Genomic DNA, 21938 nt, shown 5'->3' with positions numbered 1-21938 from the left:
GTAGTTCTGGGGTTATTCTGCACCTTTAGGATGATCACCGATACCGCGCGAGGGGATATCTTGCATGGAGCCCCAGACCTAGAGCGATTGACAGTTGTTTGGTGTTGCTTCCATTTACGAATAATCACACCAATAGTTGTCTGCTTCTCACCAAGCTGCTTGCTGATGGTTTTGTAACCCATTCCAGCCTTGTGCAGGTCTACAATCTTATCTCTGACGTCAACTCTTTGGTCTTGCCCATGGTGGTGAGGTTGAAGGTGTGAAGTATGATGCTTTGGACAGGTTTCTTTTATACACGTCACCAGTTGAGATCAGGTGTACCTTGTTAGGCCTAATGAGGACTAATCTGTGTGCTTCTTGGGCACATAACTGGTCATTGGGAGCCAGAATTCTTGCGGTTTGCTTGGGGGTTCAAATACTACTATTTTCTGCATCAAATACAAATAAAGTCATAAATGTTATAAAATGCAGTTTTCTGGATTTGATTGTTGATATTCTATTTCTCACTGTTAAAATACACCTACCATTACAATTATAGATCACACATTTCTTTGCAAGTGGCCAAACTTGCGAAATCGGCAGGGGTTCAAATACTTATTTTCCCCACTGTGTGTGTGTGTGTGTGTATATACACATATACACACACACACATGTGTGTGTGCTATAGCTGTGGCAATTGATATTATTATGCTGTTTAAGCGTTGATGCTCACTCCTGAGGTATAGCTGGGGTCATATGGCTGCCATGCATATGGATGGGCCCCACTTGAGACTGTGTGCAGGAGAACTGACCCATGTGATTACCAACCAATGGCTAAAATGGCCAACATCTTCTCTATCCCTGCTCACAAAGTCAAACACCAGATGTGACTTTCTTTGTGGACTGGGATAGACAAGCACAACATGTGATTCTTTATCCTACCCTTACAATGTTCAACATCAGATGTGATTCTCTATCCCTGCCTACTATGTGAAACATCAGATGGGATTCTCTGACACGGTGGGCCTAAAATAGACCCAGGTGAAATAATTGAGAGTGAGTAGTAGAGAAGAATTTCATATGAAGCATTTTAATGCAGAGATGTTTGACATCAACCAGTCAGTTTGTAAATGCAGGTGTGATTTAACTAAGGCTCTATGTAGTTCTGCTTGTAACATTCTACACCTGAATGTGACAGAGAAGCTGAAGGCTGAGAGAGTGACACACACACACAGTGAGCAGACAGCAGAGAGGAAGACTAAATGCTTCTGTAACAGGATGTCTTGTATATGCTGCAGAGTTCACCAAAGCGAAAGCAGCAACTGCAGTAGGAAGGTAGCTAGTGTTTAGGAGTTTAGTGATGTTAGCTTTAGCTACTGCAGTAGAAAGGTAGCTAGTGTTTAAGAGTTTAGCGATGTAAGCATTGATTACTATGTAGACTGTGACAGTGGTCAATGTTTGCGCAGGCTGTGTCACGGAAGTGTAAAGTTCTGTTCTGTGTTTAACTTTGTGAGAGCTAAGACGGATGCTATATGTTTGTCTAAAGCACTTGTTTGACCTGAAAGGGCACTTCTGAAAACTCTCCTCTCTCTGCCACACACACACTGCTCTGATCACACTCTTTCCTACAAGGGCCCGTCCCAGACAGCAGTTAACCCTGGATCGGGTCCGGCCCAGATCTGGCACCACAAAACCGCACCAGATCAGCGCCGGGTCCGAATCCAAGTCGGCCGCGGGCGGGTCGTGGGTTAACGTCATCTACAGGTTGGCCATTGCTCGCTCAAATGGGTCAGAGCTCCAGTACTCAAAGTCCCAACCCAGGAACCAGCCAGTGAAGGTGGGCGGCTCAAAGCCCTGCTTGCTCTTCACCACGGGTGTCCTGGGGTCCCTGTTGGACGGGTCTGTTTCGATGTATTGAGAGGCTGCCAAGAGGAAGACATGATGGTAAACAGGTTAAATATGAATATGTGCTGGCACTCAATGGAGATGAGCAGGTACATCAACATTGCTGTGTGTGGATCAGTCTCCGCAGATGCCATAGAAACAGATGAGACATGTTTCCTCACCAGACTTCATGGCCTCGCTCTTCTCCTCTTCATTGGCGTCATCCCCGATCCAAACAAACACCTTCACACAGACAGGAAATACATAAGCACGTCATGTGACACAGTCTCCAGAGCAACGCTCTCCACAGTTTTGAAAGTTTGAGATTGTGGAATGCTTATGGAATGAGACAATTTCCATACCAGGAAATACATTGGAAAATGGCAAAATAGCAGTACTGTTTTGAAAAAGTTATTTAATTGTGCCTGAAAATGTTAATATTGATAGAATATTGAATAACATGCTTTTGTAAGACTAATGCATTTATTATCTATTATAATATCCTTTTAGTATAATATAATATCTATTGAGTATAAACGTCATCTGTTTATTTAGTTTTGATTTGTTGTTTGAGGCTCACTTGCAATTTAATGCAATTACAATTTAATAATAGTTTTGATATTTGGAATTATTATTATTATAAAATTGTTTTAGATTGCCCATATAGCTTGTCTTACCCCTAGAGTCAGATGCTTAATAGGACTAGCACCACATCCATTTTGTACTTTTTTTGTCCACAGAGTACATTAGGGACATTCATGCATGTAATGTGGGACTGTCCCAAAATATATGATTTCTGGATTAGAATACTAGATTGTTTGTCTGATCTGATCAATATACAACTTCCCATAGACCCTGCTCTACACCTTCTCATTGATGACTCTCTAATTTGTATGAATGAAAGATCTAGGAAAATCTGGCTTGCCGGTTTAACAGCAGCCAAGAAGATTATTCTACAAGTCTGGGTGCCATCCCACAATGTATCATTCGAACACTGGTTGAATACCCTTTTGGACATTCTCTTTCTTGAGCTTTCCTCCGCCAAGGTAAATGGTGCAACCCCACGAACACTTAAAACCTGGAACAATGGCATCTCCAAAGTGAAAGACATTATAATGAAAAATAACTAATTTGAATGTGAGACCTGTTGACATTAGTGTGCTTTGTTGATATGATTTGTTATATGAATATATCTCATGTGAGTAGGGGGGGGAGGGTTATGACATGTTTGGAATATGTTATGCCATATATGCTTAATAAAAATATATGAAATATTGTAAACCCAATTTAAACCAATAAAAAATAAATACAAAAAAAATAATTAAATTTGTATTTTAAATTGATACTTTGTTGTGTGTAATGTTTCTTTTTCTAATGTGTTGATGTGTTGCTTTGGACAAAACAAAACTACCAAATGTGTCTAACTACCATAACATAAGCCCTGTGTTCCATATGTTTTCTATATAACTCTGACCCCAAAGGTCAAGCCTCCACCCTACAGCTGGAGTTCTACCTGATCCCATGTGTCCAGGATCATCACGTCATCTGGAGCCAGATCCTCCTGAGTCATCTCTCCAGGCACCTCCTCAATCTAAAGGGGAATAATAATAATAATAATTCATTTTATTTGTAACGCACTTTTCATTCAGAAGAATCTCCAAGTGCCAAGAAGAATCTCAGAATACCATGGGGGGTGGGAGTCACACACACACACACACACACACTGCAAAGACCTCACTGCACTCATCTCACCACACACCCTTATCTGGAGGCATCAGACACACACACGGAGGTGGGGTGGAGATAGAATGCGGCTGCCGTTGACTTACAGTGAACTGTCCTGTTTTGTTGGAGCAGGCGAACAGTCGTGGAGGATGCACGTCCATCTTGTTCTTCAGTCTGGCTGATGTACGATACTCGGCCTTTCCGCCCAGAGAATCCCAGAAATCGTCTATCGGAGCAGAATTCGGAAAGAAATCGTATTCAGAGGTTTATTTAAGATATCCTCCATTGTGTGTGGCTTTACTTTCAGCCATCATCTCTGCAGATCTGAGTACCATGCTTTAATAGTCTGTAGACTAGGTCATCACGTTCAATGTGTTTGAGGCTCTTAGAGTTCAAATCCTTTAAAGGATATGGAAAACTAGTTCTGACAGATGTGCTACTTGACTACAGAGTCTCTGTGTAGGTGTGTGTAGAGGGCTTCTTGTGTTGAGTAAATAAGGTTTGTTTACGCACCTCCCTCATCTCCCTCGGCAACCTCAGAGAGCTCCACGCCTAGAATCTCACTGAGCTGTGAGGCCCCGCCCTTCTCCACATCACAGCACCCATGCCCCGCCCACAGCACAGAGGAGGAGGGTGTCAGCAGAACGAATGCATCGTTGGAGTTCATGTTGGACGCCACAGCCTCCACCTACAGACAGGCAGGGAGGGGAGGGAGGGGGGGTTCAACAGATTTAATCAGCATCCAGGAGTCTGTAGGTTTTGTTTTTAGTCCATCTCTACAGCAGGTGAATGTGCATGAGCTGACATCCTCAGCTAGGTCATAGGTAGTGTTAAAGGTAGAGTGTGTAGTTTACTAGTCTATTCAGTCTAGTATTAGAAGAAATGTATTCATAATTATGAGTTCATTAGTGTATAATTGTTACTGTGAATCATTGTGTTTTCGTTAAGAGAGATAGCGCTATTTGCATTGTTATGGCATTTGATGGCCACTGTAGATACTCACACACCCTTATGAAGTTAAGGGTATTCAGCTGGTCGCAACTCAGCAACTTCATCACTAGATGCCACTAAAAACTACACACTCTACCTTTAACTCCTATTCATATTGTATCTTAGCGCCGCCCTGTAGGCAGCCGGTCTCACCTCCACTGCGCGGGTGTTGCCTGCTGAGTTGGCCCTCACTTGGAAGAGCCGCGTGTCTGCAGGCTGGGTTTGGCCCCCGTCCCTGGAGGTTCCTCCCCGGTGAACCACCATCGGCTTACCCCCAAACAGACTCATCAGCTGGGCTGGCTCCTTGCCCTGGATCACCCTCACCTACAGCAACACACAGACACAGACACAGACACAGACACACGCAGACACACACACACAGAGAGACACACACACACACACATGCAGGCACACACACACACACACACACACACACACACACACACACATGTGCAAACACATTCACATTTAAGACTTTTACTTGGATCTTGACACAGAGAAAGAATTACAGTTCCAAACAGTGGACACGTGTTGCAGCTTTGGCACAGAATGTTTCCGCTACTCCTCCATTATCAGTTTGACTCTAGTGATTATGGGTGGATATGACATCACTGACTCCAGATGGACACACTACCTATTATGGCAGAAATCGAGCAGTGGGGCTCTATACGTTTTGCTTAACCCATCCAGCTGCAACCCACGTCAAACAAGTATACAGTATGTACTTGGCATGCCTAAGGCTCCCAAACACAAGAACTATTAGCTGGCAGTGAAAACCCAGGCTTGTGATGATGCCAACTAGTGGGTGACATTTCAGCAGCTTGGATGTGACACCAAGTGTCCAGCATCCTATTTCAATGTGTCCAGCATCCTATTGCAATACTAGTCACTGTTGAACTATTTTCATTGATAAGGATGGAGTTATTGGGGTATTGCACAGAGAGTTACTGCCTACATTTTCAGCACAGTTCAGAAAAGTTACAGTGCAGCTTTGTAAAAATGGCAGCCATATAGAATATGCACAGTTGTCTCACTGTCATGGGTGGTAGAGTGTGGGTCATGGGCGGTAGAGTGTGGGTCATGGGTGGTAGAGTGTGGGTCATGGCTAGACTCATGGGTGGTAGAGTGTGGGTCATGAGTGGTAGAGTGTGGGTCATGGCTAGACTCATGGGCGGGCGAGTGTGGGTCATGGGTGGTAGAGTGTGGGTCATGGGTGGTAGAGTGTGGGTCATGGCTAGACTCATGGGCGGGCGAGTGTGGGTCATGGGCGGTAGAGTGTGGGTCATGGCTAGACTCATGGGTGGTAGAGTGGGTCATGGGTGGTAGAGTGTGGGTCATGGCTAGACTCATGGGTGGTAGAGTGGGTCATGGCTAGACGGATACCAGGTGGCGAGATTATATCTTGTTGGGAGGACTTGAAGGCGGGCTTCGATAGAGAAAGTTAGGATGTCCTCACCAAGGGTAGTGTTATAAGAGTATGGAGTGGGACACCCGGTGATCCACAGAGGGTAGAAACACCCAGTGATCCACAGAGGGTAGAAACACCAGTTTCCCCTGTAGTTTTAGGCCTGTCCTGTGAATGTTGTGTGCTGTGTGAGCGCTTCACTCTGAGGATGGCAGCTCTTGCATATGTTGTTATTAATTTCGAGTGACAGGCTCCTTATACACAATCCACTTCAAACCTGCCACCATCAGAATCTCTCTGATCAGATTGGTCAGATCTACTCTAATCTTATTGACTAATTTGATTAGAGCAACTCACCTGCACGGCTCCTCCTCCCAGCTCATCATCCAGTTGTGCAGCCAGAATGGCTGACGCCCCCTTTTCGTCCTGACCCGAGTCGTCTCCTTGCCTGGGTAAATAATCACTTGATTAGGTTTCATATCCTTTGTCTGATAAATAAAGTGCTATTTCGCTCTCTCTCTCTCTTTCCCTCCAGATTATTTCCACAAAGTGGCCTACCCAGTTTTTGTACTGCCTCTGTCTGTCATGCCCCTGGATTCAAACCTGTGTGTTTTAGCATCTTTAGCATCTTTAGCATCTAGCATGTTCAGTTCTGGCCATCAGAGGGCGCTGTTTGTACTGATGATGTCATGTGTAAAGAATGTGCACACCTTAAGCCCAGCCCTGGGCCCCTCTCTCGCTCACCTGAGGGACGGCTGTAAACTGTGTTTATGTAACAGGACTGAGGTAACTGGATAACAAAGCCATCTGTTCACCTCTCCCTTCTGCCAAAGTCTTCATCGCTTATCTCTCTGTCTCACATCAACTGTTTTTGTTTGTTTTTGCAAACATGTCTCAGCAAATAGATTGACTAGCAAACATGTTCCTCAGTCAATGCAAAGTATTTTCTTTCAGTCTCTCTGCAAAAGTATGTGTCTCTTAGTATCTAGTCTCAGTATGTATGGTAATGTATTTGTCTCAGTATCTATGGTAACATGTTTGTCTCAGTATCTATGGTAACATGATTGTCTCAGTATCTGTGGTAATGTATTTGTTTCATGTCTGTCCCCTCTTCTTTCGGTCTCTTCACTGAGACTGAAAACCCCCACCCTCTAATCCTGCAGTCTCCCTGCAGACTCACCAGATGTAGACGATCTGGCCCTGCCGTCCTCCGTGACTGTATCTGTACTGGATGATGTAACTGTCCCCGCCGTAAAACTGACCGTATGTGGACGGGTCCACAGGCACCTTGTCTGACCCCTCAATACGCCAGATCTTAGAAAAGATAAACAGTTATCCAGACAACCCAGTACTACACCATTCAACATACCCCACACACACATAAATACTCTCTCTCGCAGACACAGTCTCTCACACACACACACACACACACACACCTGTTTGTCTCCACTGCCATCGTCCATGATGCCGTGCTGCGCAGCCATGGCAGCAGACTCGTGGAGGGTGGAGGCGTCGAACGGAACCTTCTGGATGTTGGCGATCTTGTTTGACACGTAACCCTTGCCCAGTCCTTCGGTCTGGTCCACGTCGCGCCACACCTTGAAGAACTGCTTGAAGAGTGGCGTCTCTCCGTACTGTGGCAGGATCTGGATCTGCGTGTGTCGGGGGTAGCCCATCTTCCGGATGAACTCCTCCGCCGCTTTAAGCGTGGCGTGCCTCTCCTCCAGGTTGGCATCCTTACCTGCCGTGGCATCAAACACGAGATATGAGGGTTAGAAGGGCATCAAACACAAGACAAGAGGGCATAAGGGCATCAAACACGAGATATGAGAGCAGAAGTGCATCAAACATGAGACATGAGGGCGGAAGTGATTGTGTGTGATGTTCCTTTGCTTTGGTGTCAAAGTGGCAGCTATTTAAACTCTTCCTGCTGGTGGCTTGTATCATATGCTCTTTGGTTCCTCTCCTATGTGTGTATAGTTCCTCTGTGCTGAGGTCAGGGTGCCTGACCATAACAGGGTGCCTGACCATAACAATGTGAGGGAACTTCCAGGGGAAAGAGGAAGTGAGACTAGGTTCCCTCAAACACGGCACAGAGTGTGACCCCGACTGACCTTTCCAGACGAAGATCTTCCCGTTGGACCCGTGATCCAGGATGAAACAGTCAGTGGGCTCCAGGTCGCTCTGGGAGAACGGGTTCTCCCCCGAAACCAGAGACACTGACATGTCTCCACTTGCGTCAGACACCTTCAAGACGATCGGGATGCAACAAGCATTAAACAACTGTCCATGAGGCGTTTAATCAATTCTATCCATAAATAATCAATACATATCTTTTCCCTGATTTTGATTTTGAAGAGAGTAAAAAAAAAAGAAACCTTGTATAATTTGGCCATCTTCCTGTTGGACACATCTGTCTTCTCGTCTTCAGAGTGTGCGTCTGGTAAATCAGGCTTCGGCCCCAGAATCTGAAAGTAAGAGTAAGAGTAAGAAAAGGCTGAACTAAAGGCTGAAATGGTGGCAGGTGATGATTTCACAATGCACTGTGGTGCCAACATAAGTGTAGAGCGATTCATGACAAAATAATACCTGTAGCGTGTAAGGTGTGTGAGTGTGTGCACATCAGCATGATTACTGGAGGTGTGGTGTGGATATAAACATTGCACAAGTAAGTATGTCTGTGTGTGGTGACTGTGTGTGTCGGGGTGTGGGTGTGGGTGTGTTTGTGTGTGTGTGTGTTTGTGTATGACTCACGCAGGTGTAATGTGGTGTGGTATGGTGTGTTTTTATGTTGTGTACATGATTACCACAGGTGTGTCTGCATGATTTTAGCAAGTGGTGTTTGTGTGTGTCAGTGGTTTGTATGAAGGATTCCTACAGGCGTGGTGTTGGTTTGCCAACTGCGTATGGTATGGTAGGTATGGTGTGGTTGGGGTAAATGATTCTTGCAGGTGTGTCTGTGTCTGTGTGTGTCTGTGTGTGTGTGTCACCTCCAGCATTTTCTCGCTTTCTGAGTCTTCCTCACAGATGTGCAGCTTTGCCCGCCCACACCGCTCGTTGTCACGGATACCTTTAGAGACATTTGTGGCCTTCAGTCTCTCAAACCGGTTACTCTTGGAGCCACACCACTGGTAGATCTCCTGTTCAAGAGGATACACTCAAATCAAACACCACTGGTAGATCTCCTGTTCAAGAGGATAGACTCAAATCAATCACCACTGGTAGATCTCCTGTTCAAGAGGATACACTCAAATCAAACACCACTGGTAGATCTCCTGTTCAAGAGGATAGACTAAAATCAAACATCACTGGTAGATCTCCTGTTCAAGAGGATAGACTAAAATCAAACACCACTGGTAGATCTCCTGTTCAAGAAAAGTGGATCTTCTGATCATGTGGCCAGATCAAAAATATTGTGCATCAAACCTCACTGATAGAGTGAGTCTCTTACTGAACAGAAGGTGGGTGATGTGTATTACGGATGTACTAAATTTATTTATGATGTGTCCAGCGTATAAGTGTGTGTGTGTGTGTGTGTGTGTGTGTGTGTTTGTGAGTCCTCACATCTCCCAGGTCTAGGATGAAGCAGTCTCCCTGGTTGAAACTGTCCCAGCTGACAGGCACCTCGGTTGCCCTGACGATGCGTCGACCCATCACATGAAGCACGCGCTTAACCTCCTCCTCATCCACGTGGCGGAAGCCAGAGGCCATGCCCCCTTTCTGCCGCAGCCACAGGAATTGATCAACCAAAGTGTTAACAATGCAACCAAAGTGTTAACAATGCAAGAAAGAACCTCTGTCAACTGGCCACTAAAGAACACAGAAATCAGAGAACTTCCCCTGTTAACTTGTTAGGATGGCTATCATATGAAGTATGTATTTACATTGGTTAACATGCTTCCTTTTTATTAGCTTGTGTTAGGGAGGCTCCGTGTCAACTTGTGAGAGGATGCCTACCATGTACTTGAGGCCAGATTTAAAGTAGCCCACAAAGGTTTTGGACTCGTGGCCCTGGACCTCACGGTACTGGATGGGTTTGCCACCGAGGTAATCGTCCATCTGCATGGTAAAGATGGCCGCCGCTCCGCTCTCGTCCTGTGTGCAGTCCTGACCTGAGTAGTCGTGCAAAATGTGATTCAGCAACAGTTACTGATATAAAGTGGAAGCTTGTCTAAAGACTACGGGTGTATTTGTGACTGGATCCCTTGTCTTAGGACTACAGGCTGTATTTGTGACCGGATCCCTGTGTAAACAGCCAACTGTGCCTCGCCAGAGACATTATAAGCCTATTAAGACTTTGACATCACCTTGCCAGAAGTGCAGGTCGTACTGCATGTGTCCTGCGCGCTGTTTGATGGTGTTGAGGATGAGGTAGGCATCTCCGGAGAAGAAGCCCCCATGGAGGTGCTGAGGGACAGCCGCCAGGTCCATCTTCTCAATCCGCCACACCTGCAGACCTCCTTTCTGCCCAGCCTTCTCAAACTCAGGGTGGTACGCCATTGCTGCTTCTGGGGAAAAGGGTACACACACACACAAACACACACACACACACACACACACACACACACACACACACACACACATACACATTGTTACACATGTTCGTTTTTAAAAGGATGAGATAGACAGTGAATGCTTATCACATGCTTTTGTCATGTCACAGCTTCACCCTTGCTGTACACCCCTACCCCAACACACACACACACAAACATGCTTTTAAGAAGGATGAGAAACAGCGGATGCACATCACAAGGTTTTGCCTTTCGTCATAGCCTTCAGCCTGGCTTCATATTCTACGTAAGGCCCTGATAAAACGTTTCTATCCTGCATGGGAAGCATGACTGAGTAATAGTGCTGGAGGAAGCGGCACAGTCTTATCCAGCTCATCGGCTCATATGATCCTCTGGCTGGCTGACATCAGCCCCATGCAGCATGCCCTCAGGCTATGACTCCATTGTGTGTGTCTGTGGTTACTCACACTGGGTGGATCTCTACGCACCTCCCTGCTGGCAGAGGGGGCAGGGAGGAGAAGAGAAGGCTGAGCTCAAGCTGAGCCAACGCCTTTTCCCACCCCCACACCTGTTGAATTACTTGAATTACTTGACCAAGCCCTTTGTCAGATTGTCTGCTTTTAGTGTAGGTAGATTTGAATGTTTGTGTTTGAAAATGTGCAATAAGTATGTATCATTAGCTTATTATATGGGGCTTCAGTTGAAAACACACACACACCAAATACACTGTGTGTGAGAGAGAGAGAGAGAGAGAGAGAGAGAGAGAGAGAGAGAGAGAGAGAGAGAGAGAGTGAGGCAAAATATTCATTGCAAAAAGTATGTAACATTATCTTATTACATGGGACTTCTGTTGAAATCAATCCATACAGCACACACACACACACACACACACACACACACACACACACACACACACACACACACACACACACACACACACACACACACACACACACACACACACACACACACACACAATACACTGCGAGAGAGAGAAAGAGAGAGGCAAAATATTTTGTAGACTAATCTCACTTTTTTGGACGGATAATTTATGTAGTCAGTATGTATCATTAGCTTATTACATGGGACTTCTGTTGAAAACAATCTATACAGCACACACACCAAATACATTGTGTGTGTAAGAGAGAGAGAGTGAGGCAAAATATTTTGTAGTCTTATCTCACTTCCTCTATTGGATAATTGCAGGGTTGCATTGGTATTGCCGACTATATTACTCTTCTTCAATCAGTCAGACCAGCACTGCCAAGTTAAACTCTGCAATAATGTAACTTTGTGTTTGGTCAAATTCCTGTGTCAAAGCATAAATGATAGTAATGAACCATAAAATACCTTATCTGGCGATGTGTCAGAAATCTCTGGTGTAGTTGGTGAGAGACGGGAGATGAGATGACAGCTCCACAGGGTTTCAGAGGCGACTCCCTTATGCAGGTATGCTTCCTGCTTCAAGAGACCTGGACCCGTTAGCGTCCCCGCCCCCTAGTTAAGGGAAAACGACATGGAAAATACCAGCACTTCAAGCAATGAATACACAAAAGGTATAATATTTTACTAGATTTGATGATGCATCAGTTCAACTAACATGCATTTAGAGTCTAGACAACTTTAGAGTTGAACTGATGCATTATCAAATCTAAATTTTAGACAACAGATACCATGCCCCGGTACATTTAGGCCTCTCAGTATTGGTCCATTTCTTATAAGTAAAGAATACACCAATTACATCCCTGTAGAGCAAGAAAAATTCTGTCATTTATCTGAATACCTACCTTTTATGGACTCGATGTGTAGGCTTGTGAAGGAGGGTGCAGCCAAACTTGTCGGAACAGGGATGGAAAGGGAGGCTTTGATGAGGATAAGTCCTAACAGTTTTGCACCAAGTCCAGGTTGATGCAACGCTTGAATACTACTTTGAGTCAGTGGATTTAGAAAATGGCAAATAAATAAGAAAATAGGCTGAGTTGCCAGAATGCAGACTATTTTGCACATAGGCTACAGAGTGGTTGGAAAAGTGCAGTTTTGTTGCTCCTCTGACAAAAGTTTTTCATAATAGTTAATCTTAAATCGTTGTGTGAACACTGTCTTTAAGCAGTACTCGTTGTCTTCGGATTGCGAAATTACAAGCCGTGATTTCATCCGCTCTGAATAGCCTAGCCTACCTTTATAGGAACGGTTAATGATAGCATTTCTCGGGTGCGCGCCTGCAGTGCCCAAGCTGATGCTGTGAAGGGAGTAGCGCAGAGACGCGTAGAAGTGACGCGCATGTCAACGGCAGCATCTAGGTGTTTTCTCTCTGTCCAGCTGATTCTCCACCGAGCCGGCTTCACTAACTTACTACCTGTCTAGCTATAGGGTAAGTCTGCCAAATTGTCATTTTATACATGGAGGGTATAACACATATGAAGTCCTCAAGCAGATAACGAAACTTGACTGATACTCAGGCTTTAGCGTATTTCCTATGTAACGTTGGTTAGCTGGATAGCTAGCTAGCGTGCAGGTTAGCATTTGCTAAATGAGCTGGCATAGCTAGCCAAGAGGCACGATGGCAAAGCCGGTAAGTCGGATAATTAGTTGCCAGTTTATTATTCATACACTATCTGTGTAAAGAAAACATTAGTTACATTCAGGGACGTAACATGCGAGATGGTTAGCCACATACATGGACGCTGGCCTACCCCGTTTGGTAGCAGAGACATGGCAAGGTAACGTCAGCTAGCGAACCGGTTAGCTTTCCCGATGGCCTAACTCCAGTCGGCCTTATTAATTTAAAACGGTGTTGTGGTCCATGTACGACTTTGCTGAGTAAATCCAAGCAATTACACATTAACTCAGCTTCCATAAAACAAACACATGTTGTTAATGTCAGCACACGCCAGGACGTCGCCACTTTTGGACAGCAATGTCAGATATGAGAAATGGCTGGCTAGGTAGCGATAGCTAGGTAACATTAGCAGCCACTGCAGAGGTGCGTGCGCTGGCTAACGTTAGAGTTGCTAGTAAACAAAACGGGAAGTAACATCAATTCAGAAATATTAGCTTTTGTTTGTAAATTAAGGGCGAAATCCGACTGTGTACCGGATTACGATAGACAAACTGACGTTGATTGGAAATGCTGTTTAGCACACAGGCCTCTGAAGTTTATAACTAGGTTGACGGCTATCAAGCTAATGACAGCCAGAAGCTGACCAGGAAACAGCCAACCAGCAAGTGTTTACTGGTCTGTCTGAAGTTAAAACTCCTAGGCCAGGCTGATCTAGATCACAGCGAGTTAGATGTTATTCGTGATAGTCTATTGTCTTTATTTCCAACTTCCCGGGGCAATGACGTTTACCCGTCGGGATGCCAGAACCCTGTCCGACGGGCTATCAGAAATGATCTCCGAAACAAAATAAAATTCTATCGTTTATTTGGCTCTTTTGACTTGCTATTTTGGGGGGGAAACATTGACTAACAGCTCGTTGATCATGGTTGTTTGTTTTAAGTGTACGCGTTAAACGGAAAGATACTACTCGGCTCAAAGCAATTCCGCAAAGGACACTTGACTGGCCAGCAGCGGCTTGTTAAATAAATGCTTTTTTTTATTGCTTTCTAGAATATATCAAGCTTTCTACATACAACAGTGTCTTTATTTATTTTATTTTGGATAGTCTAATTCATTTCGGGCAACCAATTTTGGAAATTTAGGATTTGGAAATGTTGTGATCCTTCTGCTACTTTTAGAAGAAGGTAGGCCTACTTTTTGCATGGCTAACACCAGTAGTGTATACTGTCTTCAGGCCACTGTAACCAGTGGAGATCACAGGAATCAGAATCAGACATGTTGGAATTGATCCAACACATTGTTTTGAATGAGGATCTACAAAAATGCTTAAACTCATTCTGTTAAGGTTGGTCACTCCCAGAAGTATTTTGTGATTTGGTGGAAGATGAAACTCACAAGACAGACATTAATGTCAAAAACAAGCCTGATCTTTGCTATAGACCTTGTGATATAGGCAACTGAAAATATGGTGGTTTCTCAAGTGTTGAACACCATTCATTATGGCCATTCTATGGCCTCTTGCAGCTGGCCTTTGAGGTCCTGTCAGGTGTCCTATTCATATCATGTCTAGAGATCACTAGGCTGAGGGTGCACAGACATCAGGGAATCGACACACGGAACTCAGGGCGATTATAGAGATGCAGCTACCCAGTTGTTCTCCCTGAAGACTGGGGATTCAGGGTCGTCTTTCTCAGGTTCACTGCCATAAGCAGAATTGAGTCACAACCTCTGATCTTGCTCGGATGCCTCCCACACGTCACTCTCAAGACACTGTCCTGCAGAATCAGCTGCAAGCTCACTTCCTCTCAGCTGATTTGACTTGAGTGGAATTCTGCTTGAGTGTGCCCTCATTCTGTAGTAGAGGGATTTATCTGTTTCTTCCTGTCATCATTTGGGGCGTGTGTAATTGTGTGGCTGCCGTTAAGGCCAGTATTTATACAAAGAAGAATAGGCTGTGTATGAGTGACTGTGCATGTAACACTTCACCTTGCATCAACATAACAAACTCAAAGTAATACATTACACGAATTCATAGACACGGATGATTTGTTCTAAAGCAAAGGTATGACGCCACACACATTTACATTACATTTCTTCATTTAACAGATGTTTTTGTTCAAAGTGTGTGGTGCCTGGAAATGCCCAGGGTGGTTTTAGCATCTTGCTGTACCAGTTTTGATGCCCCTGTTGTTCAACTTCAGGTGCCAACAATTACCAGTGTGATGGGTTTGATCCATACTGATGGAAATGTATCAATGCACTGCGTGTCTAGTATGTTGTGTTGGATAAAAGTGCCTGCTAAATTCATGAACGTGTCAACAACAGCACTTCTCAATATGATTGGAAGAGCTCTGTATGAAGACGCATTCGTTTCTGGAAAATTCCTGTAATTGGTGTGTTTTGCACCACATTACCTGACACTCTCACACACACACTCTCTCTCTCACACACACACACACACACACACACACACACACACACTCTCACACACACATTACCTGGGCTTCAGCCTCGACCTGCACGCCACTCCCTTCACTTGTGGTTTATTTCCCTGCTGACTTTGCTCATGTGGGGAACTGAAACCATGGACAATGCCGAAGCGGCTCTATTCACATTATTAGCCATGTAGACCAATTCACCATCGTCTGCCAGCTGGTGTCATGTGCTAGTATGTGACTTGATGTTTGTGTATGCTGAAGCATTGCTATAAGAGAGTTGTTGTTGTTTTATTTTTTCATACAGACACTGGTTATAGTCCACACACTGTGTTATAGTCATATGGCCAACATACGAGAAGTGTAGTCTATTTGTGTTTATTTTATGTATTTATTTTATTTATTTAGTATTTCCTCATTTGAAAGATTAACTATGTCTGGAATCTGTTTTGTCGTCTTTTAGAATCCAAAATGACGACTGCACCATACAACTATTCCTACATTTTTAAATATATCATCATCGGTAAGTTCCATTCCCAAACCCTTATGCTCCAAATGCGTTGTCACCATCATTATGGTCCTGTACACAAGTATTACGATCCACAGATTGATTTTATTCAGATTAGGTTCTTTTGACTGGATTGGTGAGTGTGTGTGTGTTGGGATTAGGTTCTTTTGACTGAATTCGTGAGTGTGTGTGTGTGTGTGTGTGTTTTTGTTTTTCTACACAGGGGACATGGGCGTGGGGAAGTCATGCTTACTCCACCAGTTCACCGAGAAGAAATGTGAGTAGGAGGGGCTCCCTGTGAGGAGCGACGGTCACAGTAGGGAGCTCGGCCTGGGCTGGCGTGAGGAGATGGTGTTGGCTGTTGTCAAAGATAGTCAACAGTGGTAAACCAGTGGCCTATATGTTATAGATGGCCACAGTCAGATGTGTCAGGCTATTAATAAACGACATGCACTGAGGGTGGTATCTGTGGCTGCAACTGGCTATATTATTGGAGATCATAGGGGAAATGACCAATAAGAACAGTGATCTACCTGTCAATCACACGGTTAAGTCCAAGCTGCACTAGAGTGTATGTGTCAAGGGGGAGGTGGCTGGCTGCTAGGATTTTGAACAGATTCTAACTTCTGCTATAGGACTTAGTCTACATTTGTATCCTGTTGAAATGATGTTGATGTGGGTAATGACTGCTTATTTGTATCTGATTTTTTTTATTGCTGCTGCAGTTGTGGTTTAATGTTTGTTTGTCGTTATTGTTTATTTGTTGTTTTGTAGTCATGGCAGACTGCCCTCACACCATTGGCGTGGAGTTTGGCACACGTATCATGGAGGTGAGTGGACAGAAGGTCAAACTGCAGATCTGGGACACGGCTGGACAGGAGCGGTTCAGAGCCGTCACCAGGAGCTACTACAGAGGGGCCGCAGGAGCACTGATGGTGTATGACATTACCAGGTACACACACACACACAGCTGGACAGGAGAGGTTCAGAGCCATCACCACAAGCTATTATAGAAAGGCTGCAGGAGAACTGATGGTGTACACACACAGAGGGACTGGAGAGATACAGGACATTTGAATCTGTCACTAGGAGTTACTATGGAGGCAGATTAGGATCTCACACACACACACACACACACACACACACACAACACGACTGTTCTCAGTGGCAATGAAACAGACAGTGTGTGTGAACAGTGGCTATGAAACAGAGAGTGTGTGTGTGAACAGTGTTTGTTGTTGCAGGAGGAGCACATATAATCACCTAAGCAGCTGGCTGACTGATGCTCGAAACCTCACCAACCCAAACACCGTGAGTAACCATGGAAACACAGCCACAGGCCTGGGTGTGGCCCATTAAACTTACAGGATGTTTCTATGTGATCCTATTAATGTTCATGTAAAACCAGCAGTGCCAGTAAAAACGAACCATATTGACTATAGTGTATTGTAAGGTGTGTGGAGGAATACTTCAATTCATCTTTGCCAACTGACTCTGGTCAGAGGTCGTTCTGTAGAGTAAATATGACCCTGAATGTCCAGATGGGCTCTCCTTTCCCAACTGGTCTTGTGAAGGACAGATAAACACCCGCTAGCCATCCAGGATATGCCCTATGTAGTTCTGTGTACAGGGCTGGAATACCCTGCAAAAATGGAAGAAAAGCTTTCACAGCATTACATTGCCAGCTATACTGCTAAAAGACACCAGTTGGCAAGCTTATATCAGTATCAACTGGGCTGTTGGTGGTGTTTTCAAGGTTTTTGCATGCCTTTTAGATAGTTAGCATGCTAGTTTTGGAACAGAACTCCTTATTGCTGCTTTAATGTGCATGTGTGTAGGCGTAAGTCTTGAGTCCTGACCGACTGCTCCTCTGTCCAGGTCATCATCCTGATTGGGAACAAGGCAGATCTGGAGGCCCAGAGGGACGTTACGTATGAGGAGGCCAAGCAGTTTGCTGAGGAGAACGGTGAGGAGATGAGCGCCTTTAACACTTCCTGTCTGACCTGGACACGCCAAGCCCCCTGTAGTCAAAGCTGCACAGCCAGGCTCCAAGCACCCAGCTCTTCTCATTGGCTTCAAACTCTTCTGATTGGCCTTTTTGTTCACATGACCTAATTAGCCACTAAGTGATTGGCTGTTGGTGTTTGTGGGTTTCTGTGTTTACCGTTGCTATGGTAACTGATGATCTGACCATGCTCTGTTGCGTCCTTGCAGGTTTGCTGTTCCTAGAAGCTAGTGCAAAAACGTAAGTGAAGTGAAGTGTGTGTGTATGTGTGTGTGATTGCATTCCATGTCTGATATTATCATCTCCTGGCCAGGCTGGTTATATGGCTCTAAAGACACTCTTCTTTTTTCCCCCTTCTCCTTCCTCTGCTCTGTTAGTGGTGAGAACGTGGAGGATGCTTTTCTGGAGGCTGCCAAGAAGATCTACCAGAACATCCAGGATGGGAGTCTAGACCTGAACGCTGCAGAGTCGGGGGTGCAGCACAAGCCCTCAGCACCACAGGGGGGGCGACTGGGCAACGATGCCCCCTCCCCGAAGGAGGGCTGCAGTTGCTAGGGACATAAAATTATACACACACACACACACACACACACACACACAAACACGCACACACTTGCATACAAGCGTCCTGTCCCCCTTACACACACACTCACACCCACCTACCTTGTCCCACATCGGTGAAGTCCTATGGGCAACAGAAAGTCCTAAGTACTTACTTTTCCTTTTTGGACCTCCTACCCCCAGTTTCCCTCCCTCTCTCTCTCACTTTCTCTTTCCCTCTGTCACTCTGGAGATGAGACCTCTTTCATGTGTGTGTGTGTAAGGGGGGGGGGGGGTGTGGGTCAGATGAACATGTAACTGGAGTCCTCAGTGCTGTTGACATGAGTGACTTTTTTTCTTTCCTTTCAAATTTTTGTTTCCTCTTTTGTAAGACCTTTGCTTAAATTATTCTGGCAGATGCAGTTCTGAGGAGGGGGGGTGGGTGGGGACATAGACATATATAGATCTATATATGTCTATGGGTGGGGAGGGTAGGCATTTTCTCTGAGGGGTGGGGGTGGGCAGGGAGGCCAGGCATTATCTCTGAGGAGGTGTTGCAGGGGGGGGGGGGCAGGCATTACCTCTGAAGAGCCGTTTGTGTTTTAAAGTGGATTTTAACCCTCAAGGCATGATGGCCGCCGTGGGCTACATATGTAACTCCACCACAGCCCTGTTGGAGTACTTGTAAAATAAAAGTCTTTGTGATTAATTAGTAGAGTTTTAACTCCTGTAACAGATTCAGTAATATATGAAGAACGCCCCAGAGGGCAGTCTTTGCACTTTGTAACGGTGAGGCAGGAAGAGAGGTGCACACTTCCAGACCATCTCCAGACTCACTGCATAAAGAGGGGCCCCGCGCTGGTCTTAATCCTGAACTTTAACCCTTAACCCCTAAACCGCTCACTTCCTGCTGTCTGGCTGGGCCTTCTCCGCTCACTCTGACTCTGTTAAAGGTGTGTGTGTGTGTTCCTGTAGCATAATACGTGTGGGTGGGTGTGTATGATCTCTGATCTGTAGCATCAGTGGTTTATATGGCTCTGTTGCTGTTGGAAGATAGCAACCTGTCTCTAGTGCTCTCTTGGACTGCCGGGGTTATGCCGATGGGAATCAGAGAGGAATAAGTCCAGGAGAGGGGTGTGAGTGTGTGTGTGTGTGTGTGTCTAGCAGAGATCTCAGGCCCATATAATGTCCCACCTGCATGAGGCCTGCCGAAGCTCGTCATATCACCTTCGTTTGTTTTTATTTTGTCTCCCTCCGATAACGTCATTTCTGTTGCCTTATTCTGAACACCATTGAATCCAGAAATCTGTATTTATAAATAAAGCGTCGTCCCAAACCCGAAAAAGGATCCACGGGCCGCCAGTAAACGCACTGGACAGAGGCAGAACTCGCTGACGACCCCTAGCTGACCTTTAGAGACCAAAAGAGACTTTAAAGCTGACCTGTAGAGACCAAAAGGGGCCGACCAAACCAACACTACAGTCACGAACGGTTCAAACGCATTCAAGTCGAACTGATGCAGAGCCAGGGGCGGGCAGGAGGCTGACATATATGCATCTCGATTCTGAATATTTCTATTCAATTTGTATCATGTTGTAATAATAGATGTATTTTAAGTCACGTTGAAGATTGAAATATGTGATTCTCCAAGGAAGGATAGAAAATTAGTTTTTTTTATTTTAATCCTGTTGATTTTTTTTCTCCATGTATTGGTGATCACTTATGTGATTCACAACATCAAAGCAAATATATTAACCATGAAAATCTGTTAACTTTGGAATGTCTTCTGTAATTGACATTGGTTTGTATTAATATTGTTAATAAAGACAGTGCTGTAAATGCTGGTTATTGCTGCCGTCACGTGTGGGTTGATTTCATGTTGAGGCGTTTGTTTTAGTTGAGAGCTGGCCAGTGGGTGGAATCACACTTTCACGGTTTGCCCAGGTTTTCTACTGGTGTTTCGCTCGCACCTTATTTTTGGAGATTTTGTGAAAACCCATTTATTTTTGTTAAACACACTAACACTAAAAACGTCAAACTTCCGCCCAATTAGACTATATATATTTTTCAGAACTGAAGACCATTCATGACCTGGGAAGAGGCAAAAAAGATTGCCCTGGATTGAGGCCCATGGAGGGAAGAAGCGATGGCCCTATGCTCCCCATTAAAGAGAGAGGTCTGATGATGATTCTCAAGTTCATATGAACGTAAGCACAGAGAAGAATGTATATTGAGAAACGCCTTAATAGAAGTTTTCTGTGACTGACATAACAAGGAGATGTACTTCTGGGGGATTGGATCTTATACACTAGCATCACAGCCTATCTATTTAGAAATGGCTCTGCTAGTGCCCTATGTTTACTCCAGAGGACTGCTAGCGCTGGTGTTTACTCCAGAGAACTGCAAGCAATGGGGTTTACTCCAGATGACTGCTAGCACTGGTGTTTACTCCAGATGACTGCTAGCACTGGTGTTTACTCCAGATGACTGCTAACGCCCTATGTTTACTCCAGAGAACTGCGAGCACTGGTGTTTACTCCAGAGAACTACTAATCTCAATGTGAGGACCGTGCCATTTTTCACATCCTTCAAACACAAAAACTTGAATAACGAAACAAACACAATGCAAAATGTTGAAAATATTAAATGTATTGCACACAATAATTAAGCACATCGTGTCATCTTCTCTGTGGTTCCAGAGCCTGAGGGTTTTAAAAATTCAGCCGGACTGATTTCACCAGACATCTGGTCATTGATTTGACCATATTCACACACATCACGAGGAGGGGGGGGGGGTGGGGGTAGTCATCTCCTCAGGTGGAATAATAAGGTAAACTGCATACTGCTGCCCTTGACTGGACGAGTTATTGAGGGTAAAGTCTCTCACCCAAGCGAGGGTTTATGCAGCCATCTTCACGGCACCCATCAGATCCAGTGACCCTGCCCAGTGCACCCATCACACGCAGGACTAAACCACACGCAAGTGCCTGCATGCTCTCGCTAAAGTGCTCCACACACAAGACATTATTACAGTTTATATTTCTCACATCTCTCTTTTTGCCTCTCTCCAAAAACAGTATTTTTAAATATAAAAACATTTTAAAATATAAAACTACATTTTTTTAAGGCAAGCATGGTCTTCACTACAAAAGTATGGAAGCTCTTCCAATCTTAGAATCTCATAGGGTGTAAAGTCAGCTATCTGTTTCCTTCAGTTGGCTATCTGAGGTAGTGCAAACTGATTTCAGTCACATGATCTGCAGTAAGCTCGTAGGATCCCTTCCCTTTGCATATCACACATCTCCATATCACACACAACGTATTCACCACAGATTCATAAGAGCACAGCCTGCCTTAACAATACACTCACACACACACGTACTACTGTAACAGCAC

At 44.8% G+C, this 21938-nt stretch overlaps 3 protein-coding genes across 4 annotated transcripts in view; 1 reads left to right on the top strand and 2 right to left on the bottom strand.

Annotated features, from left to right (window-relative positions):
* Positions 1-1053: 1053 nt before the first annotated feature.
* On the bottom strand, positions 1054-12611 carry LOC105892624 (gelsolin-like). Of its 2 annotated transcripts, none has more exons than XM_031570834.2 (17): positions 12282-12611; positions 11845-11991; positions 10291-10491; positions 9941-10095; positions 9548-9703; positions 8974-9123; positions 8362-8451; positions 8098-8230; positions 7420-7724; positions 7164-7297; positions 6341-6431; positions 4732-4902; positions 4102-4276; positions 3693-3814; positions 3377-3454; positions 2046-2106; positions 1054-1901 (listed from the first exon to the last, which is right to left on the bottom strand). In XM_031570834.2, exons 3-17 carry the CDS (start codon positions 10481-10483, stop codon positions 1738-1740), a joined length of 2178 nt encoding a protein of 725 aa, XP_031426694.1. In that variant the 5' UTR covers positions 10484-10491; positions 11845-11991; positions 12282-12611; the 3' UTR covers positions 1054-1737. The 2 variants fall into 2 exon arrangements, with proteins under 2 accessions (XP_031426694.1, XP_012674376.1); XM_012818922.3 differs by having other exon boundaries at positions 10291-10488.
* Positions 12612-12729: 118 nt separating this feature from the next.
* Positions 12730-20390, top strand: LOC105892623 (ras-related protein Rab-14-like). The gene is made up of 8 exons (XM_012818920.3): positions 12730-12865; positions 15953-16012; positions 16221-16274; positions 16772-16949; positions 17242-17308; positions 17876-17963; positions 18212-18242; positions 18380-20390. The coding sequence occupies exons 2-8, from the start codon at positions 15961-15963 to the stop codon at positions 18555-18557; spliced, it is 648 nt and encodes a 215-aa protein (XP_012674374.1). The 5' UTR covers positions 12730-12865; positions 15953-15960; the 3' UTR covers positions 18558-20390.
* A 781-nt stretch (positions 20391-21171) lies between these two features.
* Positions 21172-21938, bottom strand: part of LOC105892620 (centriolin-like) — a 23921-nt gene continuing 23154 nt past the window's right edge. The window contains exon 35 of the mRNA XM_031570831.2: positions 21172-21938. This exon is cut by the window's right edge and continues 338 nt beyond it. The gene's annotated coding sequence lies outside the window, so the exon portion shown is untranslated.

The sequence above is a fragment of the Clupea harengus genome, chromosome 7 (assembly GCF_900700415.2).
Source record: "Clupea harengus chromosome 7, Ch_v2.0.2, whole genome shotgun sequence".
NCBI lineage: Eukaryota > Metazoa > Chordata > Actinopteri > Clupeiformes > Clupeidae > Clupea > Clupea harengus.
Note: the sequence above shows the minus strand (reverse complement) of the source record. Positions and strands in the feature narration are given on the sequence as shown.